Here is a 16619-nt window from a genome sequence, read left to right on the forward strand (position 1 = left end):
ATTTAAATCAAAAGGTTTTTTTTTAATATAAATCACGATTAAAATGAGAAGTGAGAGCAGTGTGCATGTGCGCCCATAGTTACACGGACGAAACTAGGGGCAACGATCTAACGCCAGGGTGAGGGGGGGACCCCAAAGTAAGTAAAAATCTTTTTTGTTTTACTATATGGCAATAGGTAGGTGTTTAAAAGCAGCATGTCTTAATTGTATAAACTATTAATAGCCTCCACATTTTGTTCATACTGCCCCTTTAATTCCACACTTCTAGCTTGGTTTCAGTTTTGGTTTAGTTTCTTTTTCCCTGCATTCAGTTGACATGCCCAAACTTGTTGGATAGTCAGCAGTACTTGGCTCAGGCTGTAGTAACATCAGCAGTGCTTGGCTCAGGCTGTAGTAACAATCAAACTTCATAAGTGATCTGTGTGAGCCATGGCAGCAGGTCGTAAGAGAGACCCTATTTGGGTTCATTTTGTTGAGATGCCAGCAGCAGATCTTGGAAAGAAAGGTGCAAGAGCAAAGTGCAAATACTGTCAAAAGGATATCCAAGGACTTGTTTGCCGTTTGAAATCACATTATGAAAACTGCAACCAGAAGGGAAATGAAGATGTTGATAGTGATACAACTAATGTCAATGAACCCCCACAGCTTCTTATGCACCAGGAGCCTAGTACTAGTGGTAAGTCTGGCAATTAACCGCTTAGGAACTGCTAAAGCAGGACAACTGGTTTTCCTATTAAAAATCCTAAATAAACAGTAGGCTTAAAGGACTGATGTATTCACTGAAGATGTTTGCTTACTTCAAACGTTAGAGATAGGCTATTGTTAAAAAGTACTTACTCTCTGTAGTTCAATTCTGAGTGTTTAATAGTGCAAATAAAAATTATTAGGTTTCATAATCAACTGTTTTAATATTTTTATTTGTGTAAAACAATTAGATTTGCAAAAAGACAAAGTTTTGCTTGTGTACAACTTGATTAAAAAATTGATTTAAATCAAATGATTTAAATCAAAAAAATCTGATTTAAATCAAAAAAATCTGATTTTTTTGATTTTTTTAAAAAAATCAAGATTTTTATCCACCCTGTTGGCAAGTGGTGATCTGCGGCACGCTGCAGAGCCAGGTGATTCACTGTCCATTTCAGAGCGGAGGGCTGGCATCTGGCTCGTTGAGGACCCTTGGGCGAGCTCCTCCTCATTTTGTCCAGCAGTGCCAGGTTGTGCGATGTCCTCTGCAGAGCTGTTCTCTGGCGTCTGGCTCCTGGAGGACTCGTGGACAACCTCCTCATCGTCTCTGGCCTTAGCATCGGCCATTCCTTTGGCTTTGCTCCTGGTGCTCTCAGCCATTCTTGCAGACTTTTGGTCACTGACACAGAACTGACACCTGATGCCTCCACACACCTTACAGTATCTGCACTCTGACACTCTAGTGTTGAGCTAGTCTGAAGACCCCAGCAGCCACAGCTGCTGCAGGCAGTCTTTAGTGTCTGGGAGTATGGGTCTCACACTCACACACACTATTATCTCGATCCCACCGCTATGCCACCAATATGTCACGAACCACCGGGGGGGTCACTCAGAAATCCCCCGCGCTGGCTACCAGTACGTCACAATCGGGGGGTAACAAGTGGTGGTCACCCCTCCTTTATACCTCCCGACCGACAGACAGAGCACGTGACGCGCTCTCTAGCGCCCCTCTTATAGTCAGGCCAATTATGGAATTGCCCAACAATAAGCAAGGAGGCCGCTATACTACTTATGCCGATTATTGAAGGGTCCCCGGTGAGAGTAGGGTATATATTCCCCCGACCTCCGCGGGCGGAATATATAAAACCTCCCCGAATCTCACTGGCCTCCCCACAATAATCCTTGGCACAACTCGCTGCCACCAACCGCTTCACGGTAACTATTAGCCGAACACACAGACGTGGGATTCAAGATCGAGATAACAGAACAGCCCAAGATTAATTATATAATTTAATCAGCCTAAAGCCACACTAGAAACTACAATATATACAATAGGGAATCTACAGAATATACATATGTCAGAGTACAGTTACAGATAAAGCATGGTTTACAAACAGGCATACACAGTTCCCGCAGTTACCTTGTGCGTCTGGCCACAGGGGGGCGCTGTAGGCCAGGTTTCCAGGAACTCCCACAGATGTTTCCTACACGTGACCCCCAGCGAAAGAACCCTGGAAAATGGCCGAAGTAGGGTTATCAACCTGGGCAAATCCAGGTCCCCTCCTACCTTAGTGACCTCAGAGGGAGCACTGCTCCACCCCTGGCTGGAGTTATGGACAATCCACAACATGGAATATGGGCCATAACTTTGCCTGGGAGCGTCGTAGGCGGACGCCAATGCTCTCATTGTGACAGTTATGAATTTAGCTACAGAATGAGAGGACTCATGACTCGTCTACTAGTTCCCCATTGGCTGATATCACGCCTGGGGTATTTCCCAAGCTCCCGCTCCCATAAAAAGGGTGTGCCAGCATCGTCCGCATGCGGAGACACCATTTTTATGGTTGCCATATTTATCGGAAATATGGCTTGCGAGATATGAACCATTTTTTACTGGAGTCGTTCTGTCTGGATACTTCCAAGCTTGCTAATTAGATAGCAGCTCCTACCACAGGGTCACGGCAGGGAGTCATCCTGTGTCCATTGTTCCCACATCACCTAATTTCCATATCATAGGAGATGGCCATGGGATGTGACACCTTCACAGATGCTGGACATTGAGGACAAGAAGGGAGGGGGGCACTGCCAGGGAGTGATGAGCGATTATGACTGGAAGTCATAATTCATCTTCATATCCCGGGATTTGCCTCACATAAGGATTCATCCTTACCTCAGCCCAGACAAAACAAACCCCAACAGAGGAGGGGACAGTCGGGGTTTCGGTCCTTTCGAGGCTCGGGCAGGTCCCGATTCTCCTCGTCCAAAAGGACTCAAAAGGATCAGAGGAGCTCAGATTCTTGGCGGGCTCAGTCACGCCCAAAAAAGACAGCCGGAAGACCCGCTACCAAGGCGGCTTCCTCATGACTTTCGGCCTCCTCTCTCCGCATCCTCGGTCGGTGGCAGGCTCTCCCGCTTTGGCGACATTTGGCTGTCACAGGTCAAAGACCGTTGGGTGAGAGACATTCTGTCTCACGGGTACAGGATAGAGTTCAGTTCTCGTCCTCCAACTTGATTCTTCAGAACTTCTCCACCTCCCGACCGAGCCGATGCTCTTCTGCAAGCGGTGTGCACTCTAAAGGCAGAAGGAGTGGTGACCCCTGTTCCTCTTCAGGAGCAAGGTCACGGTTTTTACTCCAATTTGTTTGTGGTGCCAAAAAAGGACGGGTCTTTCCGTCCCGTTCTGGATCTAAAACTGCTCAACAAGCACGTGAAAACCAGGCGGTTCCGGATGGAATCCCTCCGCTCCGTCATCGCCTTAATGTCTCAAGGAGATTTCCTAGCATCAATAGACATCAAGGATGCTTATCTCCACGTGCCGATTGCTCCAGAGCATCAGCGTTTTCTACGCTTCGTTATAGGAGACGAACACCTTCAGTTCGTAGCTCTGCCTTTCGGGCTGGCGACAGCCCCACGGGTCTTCACCAAGGTCATGGCAGCAGTAGTAGCAGTCCTGCACTCTCAAGGTCACTCTGTGATCCCGTATTTGGACAATCTACTGGTCAAGGCACCCTCTCAAGAGGCATGCCAACACAGCCTGAACGTTGCGCTGGAGACTCTCCAGAGTTTCGGGTGGATCATCAACTTTTCAAAGTCAAATCTGACCCCAACCCAATCGCTAACATATCTTGGCATGGAGTTTCATACTCTTCCAGCGATAGTGAAGCTTCCGCTGGACAAACAGCGTTCACTACAGACAGGGGTACAATCTCTCCTTCAAGGTCGGTCACACCCCTTGAGGCGCCTCATGCACTTCCTGGGGAAGATGGTGGCAGCAATGGAAGCAGTTCCTTTCGCGCAGTTTCACCTGCGTCCTCTTCAATGGGACATCCTACGCAAGTGGGACAGGAGGCCGACGTCCCTAGACAGGAACGTCTCCCTCTCTCAAGCAACCAAAGCTTCCCTTCGGTGGTGGCTTCTTCCCACCTCATTATCGAAAGGAAAATCCTTCCTACCCCCATCCTGGGCGGTGGTCACGACGGACGCGAGCCTGTCAGGGTGGGGAGCAGTTTTTCTTTGTCGCTCCTAATTGGGAGACCCAGACAATTGGGTGTATAGCTACTGCCTCCGGAGGCCGCACAAAGTACTACACTTAAAAGTGTAAGGCCCCTCCCCTTCTGGCTATACACCCCCCCGTGGGATCACGGGTTCCTCAGTTTTTTGCTTTGTGCGAAGGAGGTCAGACACGCACGCATAGCTCCACTGTTTAGTCAGCAGCAGCTGCTGACTATGTCGGATGGAAGAAAAGAGGGCCCATACAGGGCCCCCAACATGCTCCCTTCTCACCCCACTTTCTGTCGGCGGTGTTTGTTAAGGTTGAGGTACCCATTGCGGGTACGGAGGCTGGAGCCCACATGCTGATTCCTTCCCCATCCCCATTAGGGTTCCGGGTGAAGTGGGACTTTACCGGTCTCCAGGCACTGAGACCGTGCTCCATCCGCAGCCCCTGGAGAAGCCGCTGGATATGGAGCTGAGTATCGTCAGGGACAGGCCCTGCTCCGTCAAGGTACTCTGTGTCCCCGTGCATACCGCGCGCACACCGCAGCATGGCTGGGTGTGTTAGTGCGCCGGGGACATCAGCGCTGCTGCGCTTGTGCCATTTCCTCACTACAGCTTGGCTGAGTGGGTAGACTCAGGGCGAACGGTCGCGCCGGCCGCTGGGGTCAGTCACACTGCGACGCGGCTGGGACTTGTGGTGCGCCGGGGACTTCCGCGCTGGCCGTGCATATATCACGGCCGCGCTTATTACTACAGTCCCCGGCTTTTGCGGCCTAGTTCGTCTCGTTCCCGCCTCCGCACCTGCCAGTCAGGAGGAGGGCGGGACGCCGTACAGAGCATCAGCGCTGAGGGCTGGAGTCTGTTTTACATACTCCAGCCCTCACACCAGGCACAGTAGGACGCAGTTTCCCGCACTTTGTTTGTGGCACGCCCACGGTCCGCCCCTCTTCACAGGACGCCGGCAGCCATTCCTGTCTGCACGCTGAGCTGATGAGGGGAGCCTGGGAGACCCAGACACGGGATTCTACGACCTCATACCCGCTTTTCAGCGGGCGGTAAGCAGCCCTCAAGGGCTCACCCCCACTTGTGCCGTTGTGTACTTGGTATTTTGTGTTTGCAAATACTTTTCACTGTACGGTCGCTGGTGATTCTCGGCTATATACCCTCCTAGATTGCAAGGAGGCAACAGCATGTCGTCCGTTAAACGCAAGGGTGCCAAGGCACAGACTTTATATGCTGCCTGTACCGCATGTGGGGCTGCTCTACCGGCAGGTTCCACTGACCCCCATTGTGTGCAGTGCTCGGCCCCTGCAGCACTTGCTCAGCCGGGGCCTCTGCTAGACGTGACCCAGGGTGTACCACCTGTGAATGCTGTCCAGGTGACAGGAACGGAGTTTGCAGCTTTTGCTGATAGATTGTCTATGACGATGTCTAAGATTCTTGAAACATTGCAGTCTAGACCAGTAACTCAGACCACGGACACTGTTGAATCATTGCTCCCTGGTCCCCCTCAGCTGGAACACTTCCGGGCTCCGGGGGTGTCACATGCACCCCAGGGTGACGGCTCTGACTCGGACGACAGTCCCAGACAGCCTAAGCGGGCTCGCTATGAGGGGCCCTCAACTTCGTCTCACTGGTCAGGATCCCAGCGGGATGGATCTATGGGTGATGAGGCGGATGTAACTGATCAGGATTCTGATCCTGGGACCGCTCTCAATCTGGATACACCGGATGGTGACGCCATAGTGAATGATCTTATAGCGTCCATCAATAGGATGTTGTTAGATATTTCTCCGCCAGCTCCTCCTGCGGAGGAGTCAGCTTCACAGCATGAGAAATTCCATTTCAGATATCCCAAGCGTGAATTAAGCTCTTTTCTGGACCACTCTGACTTTAGAGACGCAATCCAGAAACACCACGCTTATCCTGATAAGCGGTTTTCCAAACGGCTTAAAGATACACGCTATCCTTTTCCCCCTGACGTGGTCAAGGGCTGGACCCAGTGTCCCAAGGTGGACCCTCCAATCTCCAGGCTTGCAGCTAGATCCTTAGTTGCAGTGGAAGATGGAGCGGCACTTAAAGATGCCACTGACAGACAGATGGAGCTCTGGTTGAAATCCATCTATGAAGCTATTGGAGCGTCGTTGGCGCCAGCATTCGCAGCCGTATGGGCACTCCAAGCTATTTCAGCTGGGCTTACACAAGTCGACACTGTCACACGTACATCTGCTCCGCAGGTGGCACCATTGACCTCTCAGATGTCTGCATTCGCGTCTTACGCGATTAATGCTGTCCTAGACTCTACGAGCCGTACGGCGGTGGCGTCAGCCAACTCCGTAGTTTTACGCAGAGCCTTGTGGTTGTGAGAATGGAAGGCAGATTCTGTTTCCAAGAAGTGCTTAACCAGTTTGCCTTTTTCTCGTGACCGATTGTTTGGTGAGCGTTTGGATGAAATCATTAAACACTCCAAGGGTAAGGATTCATCCTTACCTCAACACAGACAAAACAAACCCCAACAAAGGAGGGGTCAGTCTGGTTTTCGGTCCTTTCGAGGCTCAGGCAGGTCCCAATTCTCCTCGTCTAAGAGGACTCAAAAGGATCAGAAAGGCTCAGATTCTTGGCGGACTCAATCACGCCCAAAAAAGACAGCAGGAAGAACCGTCACCAAGACGGCTTCCTCATGACTCTCAGTCTCCTCTTTCCGCATCCTCGGTCGGTGGCAGGCTCTCCCGCTTTGGCGACATTTGGCTGTCACAGGTCAAAGACCGTTGGGTGAGAGACATTCTGTCTCACGGGTACAGGATAGAGTTCAGCTCTCGTCCTCCAACTCGTTTCTTCAGAACTTCTCCACCGCCCGACCGGGCCGATGCTCTGCTGCAGGCGGTGGCCGCTCTAAAGGCGGAAGGAGTGGTGACTTCCGTTCCTCTTCAGGAACAAGGTCACGGTTTTTACTCCAATTTGTTTGTGGTGCCAAAGAAGGACGGGTCGTTTCGTCCCGTCCTGGATCTAAAGTTGCTCAACAAACACGTAAAAACCAGGAGGTTCCGGATGGAATCTCTCCGCTCCGTCATCGCCTCAATGTCTCAAGGAGATTTCCTAGCATCAATAGACATCAAAGATGCTTATCTCCACGTGCCGATTGCGCCAGAGCATCAGCGTTTTCTACGCTTCGTTATAGGAAGCGAACACCTGCAGTTCGTAGCGCTACCTTTCGGGCTGGCGACAGCCCCTCGGGTCTTCACCAAGGTCATGGCAGCAGTAGTAGCAGTCCTGCACTCGCAGGGTCACTCTGTGATTCCGTATTTGGACGATCTACTTATCAAGGCACCCTCTCTAGAGGCATGCCAACACAGTTTGAACGTGGCACTGAAGACTCTCCAGAGTTTCGGGTGGATTGTCAACTTTGCAAAGTCAAATCTAACCCCGACCCAATCATTAACATATCTTGGCATGGAGTTTCATACTCTCTCAGCGATAGTGAAACTTCCACTGGACAAGCAGTGCTCGCTGCAGACAGGGGTGCAATCTCTCCTTCAGGGCCAGTCGCACACCTTGAGGCGCCTCATGCATTTCCTAGGGAAAATGGTGGCAGCAATGGAAGCAGTCCCTTTCGCGCAGTTTCATCTGCGTCCTCTACAATGGGACATTCTCCGCCAATGGGACGGGAAGTCGACGTCCCTCGACAGGGATGTCTCCCTCTCTCAGACAGCCAAGGATTCTCTCCGGTGGTGGCTTCTTCCCACCTCTTTGTCAAAAGGAAGGTCGTTCCTACCCCCATCCTGGGCGGTAGTCACGACAGATGCGAGCCTATCAGGGTGGGGAGCAGTGTTTCTTCACCACAGGGCTCAGGGTACGTGGACTCGGAAAGAGTCCACCCTTCAGATCAATGTTCTGGAAATCAGAGCAGTCTATCTTGCCCTGCAAGCCTTCCAACAGTGGCTGGAAGGCAAGCAGATCTGAATTCAGTCGGACAATTCCACGGCGGTGGCGTACATCAACCACCAAGGGGGAACACGCAGTCGGCAAGCCTTCCAGGAAGTAAGGCGGATTCTGTCGTGGGTGGAAGACACAGCATCCACCATATCCGCAGTTCACATCCCAGGCGTGGAAAACTGGGAAGCAGATTTTCTCAGTCGCCAGGGCATGGACGCAGGGGAATGGTCCCTTCACCCGGACGTGTTTCAGGAGATCTGTCGCCGCTGGGCGATGCCGGACGTCGACCTGATGGCGTCACGACACAACAACAAGGTCCCGGTTTTCATGGCACGATCTCACGATCACCGAGCTTGGGCGGCAGACGCCTTAGTTCAAGATTGGTCACAGTTCCGGCTACCTTATGTGTTCCCACCTCTGGCACTGTTGCCCAGAGTGCTCCGAAAGATCAGGTCCGACTGCCGCCGCGCCATTCTCGTCGCTCCAGACTGGCCAAGGAGGTCGTGGTACCCGGATCTGTGGCACCTCACGGTAGGCCAACCGTGGGCGCTACCAGACCGTCCAGACTTGCTGTCTCAAGGGCCGTTTTTCCATCTGAATTCTGCGGCCCTGAACCTGACTGTGTGGCCATTGAGTCCTGGATCCTAGGGGCCTCAGGTTTATCTCATGAGGTGGTTGCCACCATGAGACAGGCTAGGAAACCATCCTCCGCCAAGATCTACCACAGGACGTGGAAGATATTCCTATCTTGGTGCTCTGCCCAGGGAGTTTCTCCCTGGCCATTTGCATTACCTATTTTTCTTTCCTTCCTGCAGTCTGGGTTGGAAAAAGGTTTGTCGCTTAGCTCCCTTAAAGGTCAAGTCTCCGCGCTATCCGTATTTTTCAGAAACACCTAGCGCGACTTCCTAAGGTACGCACGTTCCTGCAAGGAGTTTGTCATATCGTCCCTCCTTACAAGCGGCCGTTGGAGCCCTGGGATCTGAACAAGGTTCTAATTGCTCTTCAGAAGCCGCCTTTCGAGCCTATGAAGGAGATTTCCTTTTCTCGGCTTTCACAGAAAGTGGCTTTTCTAGTGGCGGTCACGTCTCTTCGGAGAGTGTCCGAGCTGGCGGCGTTATCTTGCAAATCTCCCTTCCTGGTGTTTCACCAGGACAAGGATCTACATTTCCCGCACGGCGCCCCTGCGCCGCTCGGATGCACTCTTTATCCTGGTCGCTGGTCAGCGTAAAGGGTCGCAAGCTTCCAAATCCACCCTTGCGCGGTGGATCAAGGAACCAATTCTTCACACCTACCGTTCTGCTGGGCTTCCGATTCCATCTGGACTGAAGGCCCATTCTACCAGAGCCGTGGGTGCGTCCTGGGCATTACGGCATCAGGCTACGGCTCAGCAGGTGTGCCAGGCGGCTACCTGGTCGAGTCTGCACACTTTTACCAAACATTATCAGGTGCATACTTACGCTTCGGCGGATGCCGGCCTAGGTAGACAAGTCCTTCAGGCGGCGGTGGCCCACCTGTAGGAAAGGTCTGCTTGACAGCCCTATCACGAGGTATTCTTTTACCCACCCAGGGACTGCTTTTGGACGTCCCAATTGTCTGGGTCTCCCAATTAGGAGCGACAAAGAAGAAGGGAATTTTGTTTACTTACCGTAAATTCCTTTTCTTCTAGCTCCAATTGGGAGACCCAGCACCCGCCCTGTTTTTTCTTAGGGATTTTGTTTTTCGGGTGCACATGTTGTTCATGTTGATAAGTTCAGTTCTCCGATGTTGTTTATCGGATTGAATTTGTTTTTGAAACAGTTATTGGCTTTCCTCCTTCTTGCTTTTGCACTAAAACTGAGGAACCCGTGATCCCACGGGGGGGGGTGTATAGCCAGAAGGGGAGGGGCCTTACACTTTTAAGTGTAGTACTTTGTGCGGCCTCCGGAGGCAGTAGCTATACACCCAATTGTCTGGGTCTCCCAATTGGAGCTAGAAGAAAAGGAATTTACGGTAAGTAAACAAAATTCCCTTCTTCTCCACCACAGGGCTCAGGGTACGTGGACTCAGCAAGAGTCCTCACTTCAGATCAATGTTCTGGAGATCAGGGCAGTGTATCTTGCCCTAAAAGCGTTCCAGCAGTGGCTGGAAGGCAAGCAGATCCGAATTCAGTCGGACAACTCCACAGCGGTGGCTTACATCAACCACCAAGGTGGGACACGCAGTCGGCAAGCCTTCCAGGAAGTCCGGAGGATTCTGCTGTGGGTGGAAGCCACAGCATCCACCATATCCGCAGTTCACATCCCGGGCGTAGAAAACTGGGAAGCAGACTTTCTCAGTGGCCAGGGCATGGACGCAGGGGAATGGTCCCTTCACCCGGACGTGTTTCAGGAGATCTGTCGCCGCTGGGGGATGCCGGACGTCGACCTAATGGCGTCCCGGCACAACAACAAGGTCCCGGCTTTCATGGCACGGTCTCACGATCACCGAGCTCTGGCGGCGGACGCCTTAGTTCAAGATTGGTCGCTGTTCCGGCTACCTTATGTGTTTCCACCTCTGGCACTGTTGCCCAGAGTGCTGCGCAAGATCAGGTCCGACTGCCGCCGCGCCATCCGCGTCGCTCCAGACTGGCCGAGGAGGTCGTGGTACCCGGATCTGTGGCACCTCACGGTAGGCCAACCGTGGGCCCTACCAGACCCACCAGACTTGTTGTCCCAAGGGCCGTTTTTCCATCAGAATTCTGCGGCCCTGAACCTGACTGTGTGGCCATTGAGTCCTGGATCCTAGCGTCTTCAGGATTATCTCAAGAGGTCATTGCCACCATGAGACAGGCTAGAAAACCATCCTCCGCCAAGATCTACCACAGGACGTGGAAGATATTCTTATCTTGGTGCTCTGCTCAGGGAGTTTCTCCCTGGCCATTTGCATTGCCTACTCTTCTTTCTTTCCTGCAATCCGGTTTGGATAAAGGTCTGTCGCTCGGCTCCCTTAAAGGACAAGTCTCAGCGCTATCTGTATTTTTTCAGAAACGCCTAGCACGACTTCCTCAGGTACGCACGTTCCTGCAAGGGGTTTGTCATATCGTCCCTCCTTACAAGCGGCCGTTAGAGCCCTGGGATCTGAACAGGGTTCTAATTGCTCTCCAGAAGCCGCCTTTCGAGCCTATGAGGGATTTTTCCCTTTCTCGCCTTTCACAGAAAGTGGCCTTTCTAGTAGCGGTCACGTCTCTTCGGAGAGTGTCCGAGCTAGCAGCGCTGTCATGCAAATCTCCCTTTCTGGTGTTTCACCAGGACAAGGTGGTTCTGCGCCCGATTCCGGAGTTTCTCCCTAAGGTGGTATCCCCCTTTCATCTCAATCAGGATATCGTCTTGCCTTCTTTGTGTCCTCATCCAGTTCATCAATGTGAAAAGGATTTGCATTTGTTGGATCTGGTGAGAGCACTCAGAATCTACATTTCCCGCACGGCGCCTCTGCGCCGCTCGGATGCACTCTTTATCCTTGTCGCTGGTCAGCGTAAAGGGTCGCAAGCTTCCAAATCCACCCTGGCTCGGTGGATCAAGGAACCAATTCTTGAAGCCTACCGTTCTGCTGGGATTCCGGTTCCCTCAGGGCTGAAGGCCCATTCTACCAGAGCCGTGGGTGCGTCCTGGGCATTACGGCACCAGGCTACGGCTCAGCAGGTGTGCCAGGCGGCTACCTGGTCGAGTCTGCACACTTTTACCAAGCATTATCAGCAGGGCCGGCTCCAGGTTTTTGTGGGCCCCGGGCGGAAGAGTCCCAGTGGGCCCCATCCACACACAGACACCGATACGAACATATACATATTTAAAGACAAACTCACAAAAATACATATAAACAGACAAATATATAGTCATATACACTTACAGACACACACACACACACACAAGTCTGCTGCATACAGACAGACACACACAACTCTGCTACATACAAACACATACAGCTCTGCTACATACAGACAAACACACACACAAACTCTGCTACATACAGACAAACACATACAACTCTGCTACATACAGACAAACACATACAACTCTGCTACATACAGACAAACACATACAACTCTGCTACATACAGACAAACACACACAACTCTGCTATATACAGACAAACACATACAACTCTGCTACATACAAACACATACAACTCTGCTACATACAGACAAACACATACAACTCTGCTACATACAGACAAACACACACAACTCTGCTACATACAGACAAACACATACAACTCTGCTACATACAGACAAACACATACAACTCTGCTACATACAGACAAACACATACAACTCTGCTACATACAGACAAACACATACAACTCTGCTACATACAGACAAACACATACAACTCTGCTACATTCAGACAAACACATACAACTCTGCTACATTCAGACAAACACATACAACTCTGCTACATACAGACAAACACATACAACTCTGCTACATTCAGACAAACACATACAACTCTGCTACATACAGACAAACACATACAACTCTGCTACATTCAGACAAACACATACAACTCTGCTACATACAGACAAACACATACAACTCTGCTACATTCAGACAAACACATACAACTCTGCTACATTCAGACAAACACATACAACTCTGCTACATACAGACAAACACATACAACTCTGCTACATACAGACAAACACATACAACTCTGCTACATTCAGACAAATGCACACAACTCTGCTACATTCAGACAAATGCACACAACTCTGCTGCTCTGTGGGGCCCACACCCGCGGCTTGGCGGGGACAGCACCCGCGGCTTGGCGGGGACAGCACCAGCGGCACTGGCAGCACCCGCGGCTCGGCAGGGCCCACACCCGCGGCTCGGCAGGGCCCGCGGCTCGGCGGGTACAGCACCCGCGGCACTGGCAGCACCCGCGGCTCGGCAGGGCCCACACCCGCGGCTCGGCGGGGCCCACACCCGCGGCTCGGCGGGGCCCACACCCGCGGCTCGGCGGGGCCCACACCCGCGGCTCGGCGGGGCCCACACCCGCGGCTCGGCGGGGCCCACACCCGCGGAATCGGCGGGGCCCACACCCGCGGAATCGGCGGGTGGGGGCATTGGCAGGGGCCAGGGCATACATCCAGGGGGTAGAAGCAGCTCACCGGGGCCTATAATGGGGAGGCGGGGAGGGCACTTACCCGATTAGGTCACGGTGGAGAGGGGGCCCACACAGCGCCGGACAGAAGCTCGCCTCCTTCATCTGTGGGACTGAGAAGGCGGTAGCTCCGCCCACAGATGAAATTCAAACGAGGATGTCTGCGCGCCTTAAAGTGACGGCGCCGCAGATTGCTGCCGAGGACTGCGGTCCCCGGAACTCGGCCGGGGACCGCAGAACTGTAAAGGCGAGTGGGCCCCGGCCAAGGGACAGGAGAACTGACGAGGCCGAGTGGGCCCCCCCGGCTCTCCAGGGCCCCGGCATTTGCCCGGGTTTGCCGGGTGCTGACGCCGGCCCTGATTATCAGGTGCATACCTACGCTTCGGCGGACGCCAGCCTAGGTAGACAAGTCCTTCAGGCGGCGGTTGCCCACCTGTAGGAAAGGGCTGTTTTTTCGGCCCTATCACGAGGTGTTATTTTACCCACCCAGGGACTGCTTTTGGACGTCCCAATTGTCTGGGTCTCCCAATTAGGAGCGACAAAGAAGAAGGGAATTTTGTTTACTTACCGTAAATTCCTTTTCTTCTAGCTCCAATTGGGAGACCCAGCACCCGCCCTGTTTTCTTAGGGATTTTTGTTTTTTCGGGTACACATGTTGTTCATGTTGAATGGTTTCAGTTCTCCGATGTTTCTTCGGATCGAATTTGTTTTTAAACCAGTTATTGGCTTTCCTCCTTCTTGCTTTTGCACTAAAACTGAGGAGCCCGTGATCCCACGGGGGGTGTATAGGCAGAAGGGGAGGGGCTTTACACTTTTAAGTGTAGTGCTTTGTGTGGCCTCCGGAGGCAGTAGCTATACACCCAATTGTCTGGGTCTCCCAATTGGAGCTAGAAGAAAAGGAATTTACGGTAAGTAAACAAAATTCCCTTCTTGCTAGACGAGTAACTTGGTTAACAAGCACATTCCCAGAACGGACTGTTCTCATAAACCAAGGTTCCACTGTATTAAGGGGGTGTCCAGGCTTGGGATGAAAGTCTACAGTCATTCTATGTGACTGCAGACTTCAGAATCTTGGTAGCGTGCAATATACTCACTGTCAGGTTTCTCCAGTATTGCCCATGAGAACGGCAGTCACATGACCACAACTTGCTCACATTCCGACTAGACGTGCACAGCCTCTCTTGTATTGAGCAAGGACGAGCGCGTCCAGCCCGACCCGTGACCACAAGCATGCAAATCACATACATGCGTTCACCTGATCACACACTCACAGGCAATATTGGTGAAGTGCTTGCCCACTTTGTCATCCTAAGCACGGACAAACCCTTTAAATAATAAAATGACTCATCACATTTTGTCACCCTTTTCCTTACTCAATGTTTTGTTTGTTTTTTTTAAAACTTTCTGCTTGCAGAAAAATCAAATCCCTGGGGGAGGATGAATTATGGCTAGACGACACCGCTGCTTGGATTGAACGAAGTCGGAAGCTTCAAGCAGAGAAAGATAAAGCTGAAAAGAGGGTGAGTATTGTCACTTAACAATAAAATGATAGGCACCCTTTTATGTATTATTTAGTCCCTTCCTAACGTGCAGCAGATCAGGGGGTTCAGAAACCCCCCACTTAGACGCTGGTCAGGAAGCAGAAGCACTTGACTAACTGTATTAGCCTGGATCTTTTGAAGTGCATAGAAGGCACAGCTAAACGTGCCATAGATATCTGTAGTCATTATGTTTTTTGTTGCTATTTTTTTTATAGGCAAAACTGTTGGCAGAAATGGATGAAGAATTCGGGGTGTCCAACCTTGTCGAGGAGGAATTTGGTCAAAAGAAGGTTAGCTGTGCCATCTTACTAACAATACAATGGTCTTTACCCTAATGACATGGATATAGTCAACAATTTCTTGATGTTTTTGCTTTCTAGAATTATTCCTCTCAAGATCTACAAGGGCTGACGGTGGAGCACAATCTGGAAGCTTTTAATGAAGGACAGACTGTAATACTGACCCTCAAAGACAAAGGTAGTTAGAATAATGGTCAAGTATGTTACCAGCTCTAATTTACATTTTGCTTTGTCTTTTCATAATATAATATATATAATATATACTTATATATACTGTGTGTGTGTATGTATATATGTGTATATGTGTGTGTGTGTGTGTGTGTGTATGTATATATATATATATATATATATATGTGTGTGTATATATATATATATATATATATATATATATATATATATATATATATATATATATATATATATATATATATATATTAGAAGGTGGCTCGATTCTACGCAACGGGTATTCTAGAATTTATGTATTGTGTAGTTAATGTATGATTTTTGTTATATATATATATATAGATGTTGTATTGTGTAGTTACCAAGTGTTTGTGTAGGGGCTGTACATGTTCTGGGTGTGACGGGGTGTGAGAGCGGTGTTCTTTGTGTGTTGCGTTGTGTGTGTTGCGTTGTTTGTGGAGCGCTGTGTGTGTGTGTTGCGCGGTTTGTGTGGGTGTGGTGTGTTTTGGTGGGAGGTATGTTTTGTGCAATGTGTGTGTTGTGCGGCATGTGCATATATTTGTGTGTCGCGCTGTTTGTGTGGGGTGTCTGTGTAGGGCGGTGTTTGTGGTTCCCAGTGTGTGTGGTGGTGTGCAGTGGGGGGAGGTGTGCACCCCCCATCGTGCTCCATCCCCCATGCTGCGCACCCCCCATCGTGCTCCATCCCCCATGCTGCGCACTCCCCATCGTGCTCCATCCCCCATGCTGCGCACTCCCCATCGTGCTCCATCCCCCATGCTGCGCACTCCCCATCGTGCTCCATCCCCCATGCTGTGCACTCCCCATCGTGCTCCATTCCCCATGCTGCGCACTCCCCATCGTGCTCCATTCCCCATGCTGCGCACTCCCCATCGTGCTCCATCCCCCATGCTGCGCACCCCCCATCGTGCTCCATCCCCCATGCTGCGCACCCCCCATCGTGCTCCATCCCCCATGCTGCGCACCCCCCATCGTGCTCCATCCCCCATGCTGCGCACCCCCCATCGTGCTCCATCCCCCATGCTGCGCACCCCCCATCGTGCTCCATCCCCCATGCTGCGCACCCCCCATCGTGCTCCAACCGCCATGCTGCGCACCCCCCATCGTGCTCCATCCCCCATGCTGCGCACTCCCCATCGTGCTCCATCCCCCATGCTGCGCACTCCCCATCGTGCTCCATCCCCCATGCTGCGCACTCCCCATCGTGCTCCATCCCCCATGCTGCGCACTCCCCATCGTGCTCCATCCCCCATGCTGCGCACTCCCCATCGTGCTCCATCCCCCATGCTGCGCACTCCCCATCGTGCTCCATCCCCCATGCTGCGCACTCCCCATCGTGCTCCATTCCCCATG

At 51.5% G+C, this 16619-nt stretch overlaps 1 protein-coding gene across 1 annotated transcript in view; it reads left to right on the top strand.

The window, feature by feature from the left end:
- Nucleotides 1–16619, top strand: part of SART1 (spliceosome associated factor 1, recruiter of U4/U6.U5 tri-snRNP) — a 149307-nt gene that overhangs the window by 35876 nt on the left and 96812 nt on the right. Inside the window, exons 6-8 of the mRNA XM_075326488.1 lie at nt 14640–14745; nt 14982–15056; nt 15147–15243. Coding sequence (XP_075182603.1) covers nt 14640–14745; nt 14982–15056; nt 15147–15243 — 278 coding nt within the window. The remainder of the gene's footprint in view (nt 1–14639; nt 14746–14981; nt 15057–15146; nt 15244–16619) is intronic.

The sequence above is a fragment of the Anomaloglossus baeobatrachus genome, chromosome 10 (assembly GCF_048569485.1).
Source record: "Anomaloglossus baeobatrachus isolate aAnoBae1 chromosome 10, aAnoBae1.hap1, whole genome shotgun sequence".
In the NCBI taxonomy this organism is placed as follows: domain Eukaryota; kingdom Metazoa; phylum Chordata; class Amphibia; order Anura; family Aromobatidae; genus Anomaloglossus; species Anomaloglossus baeobatrachus.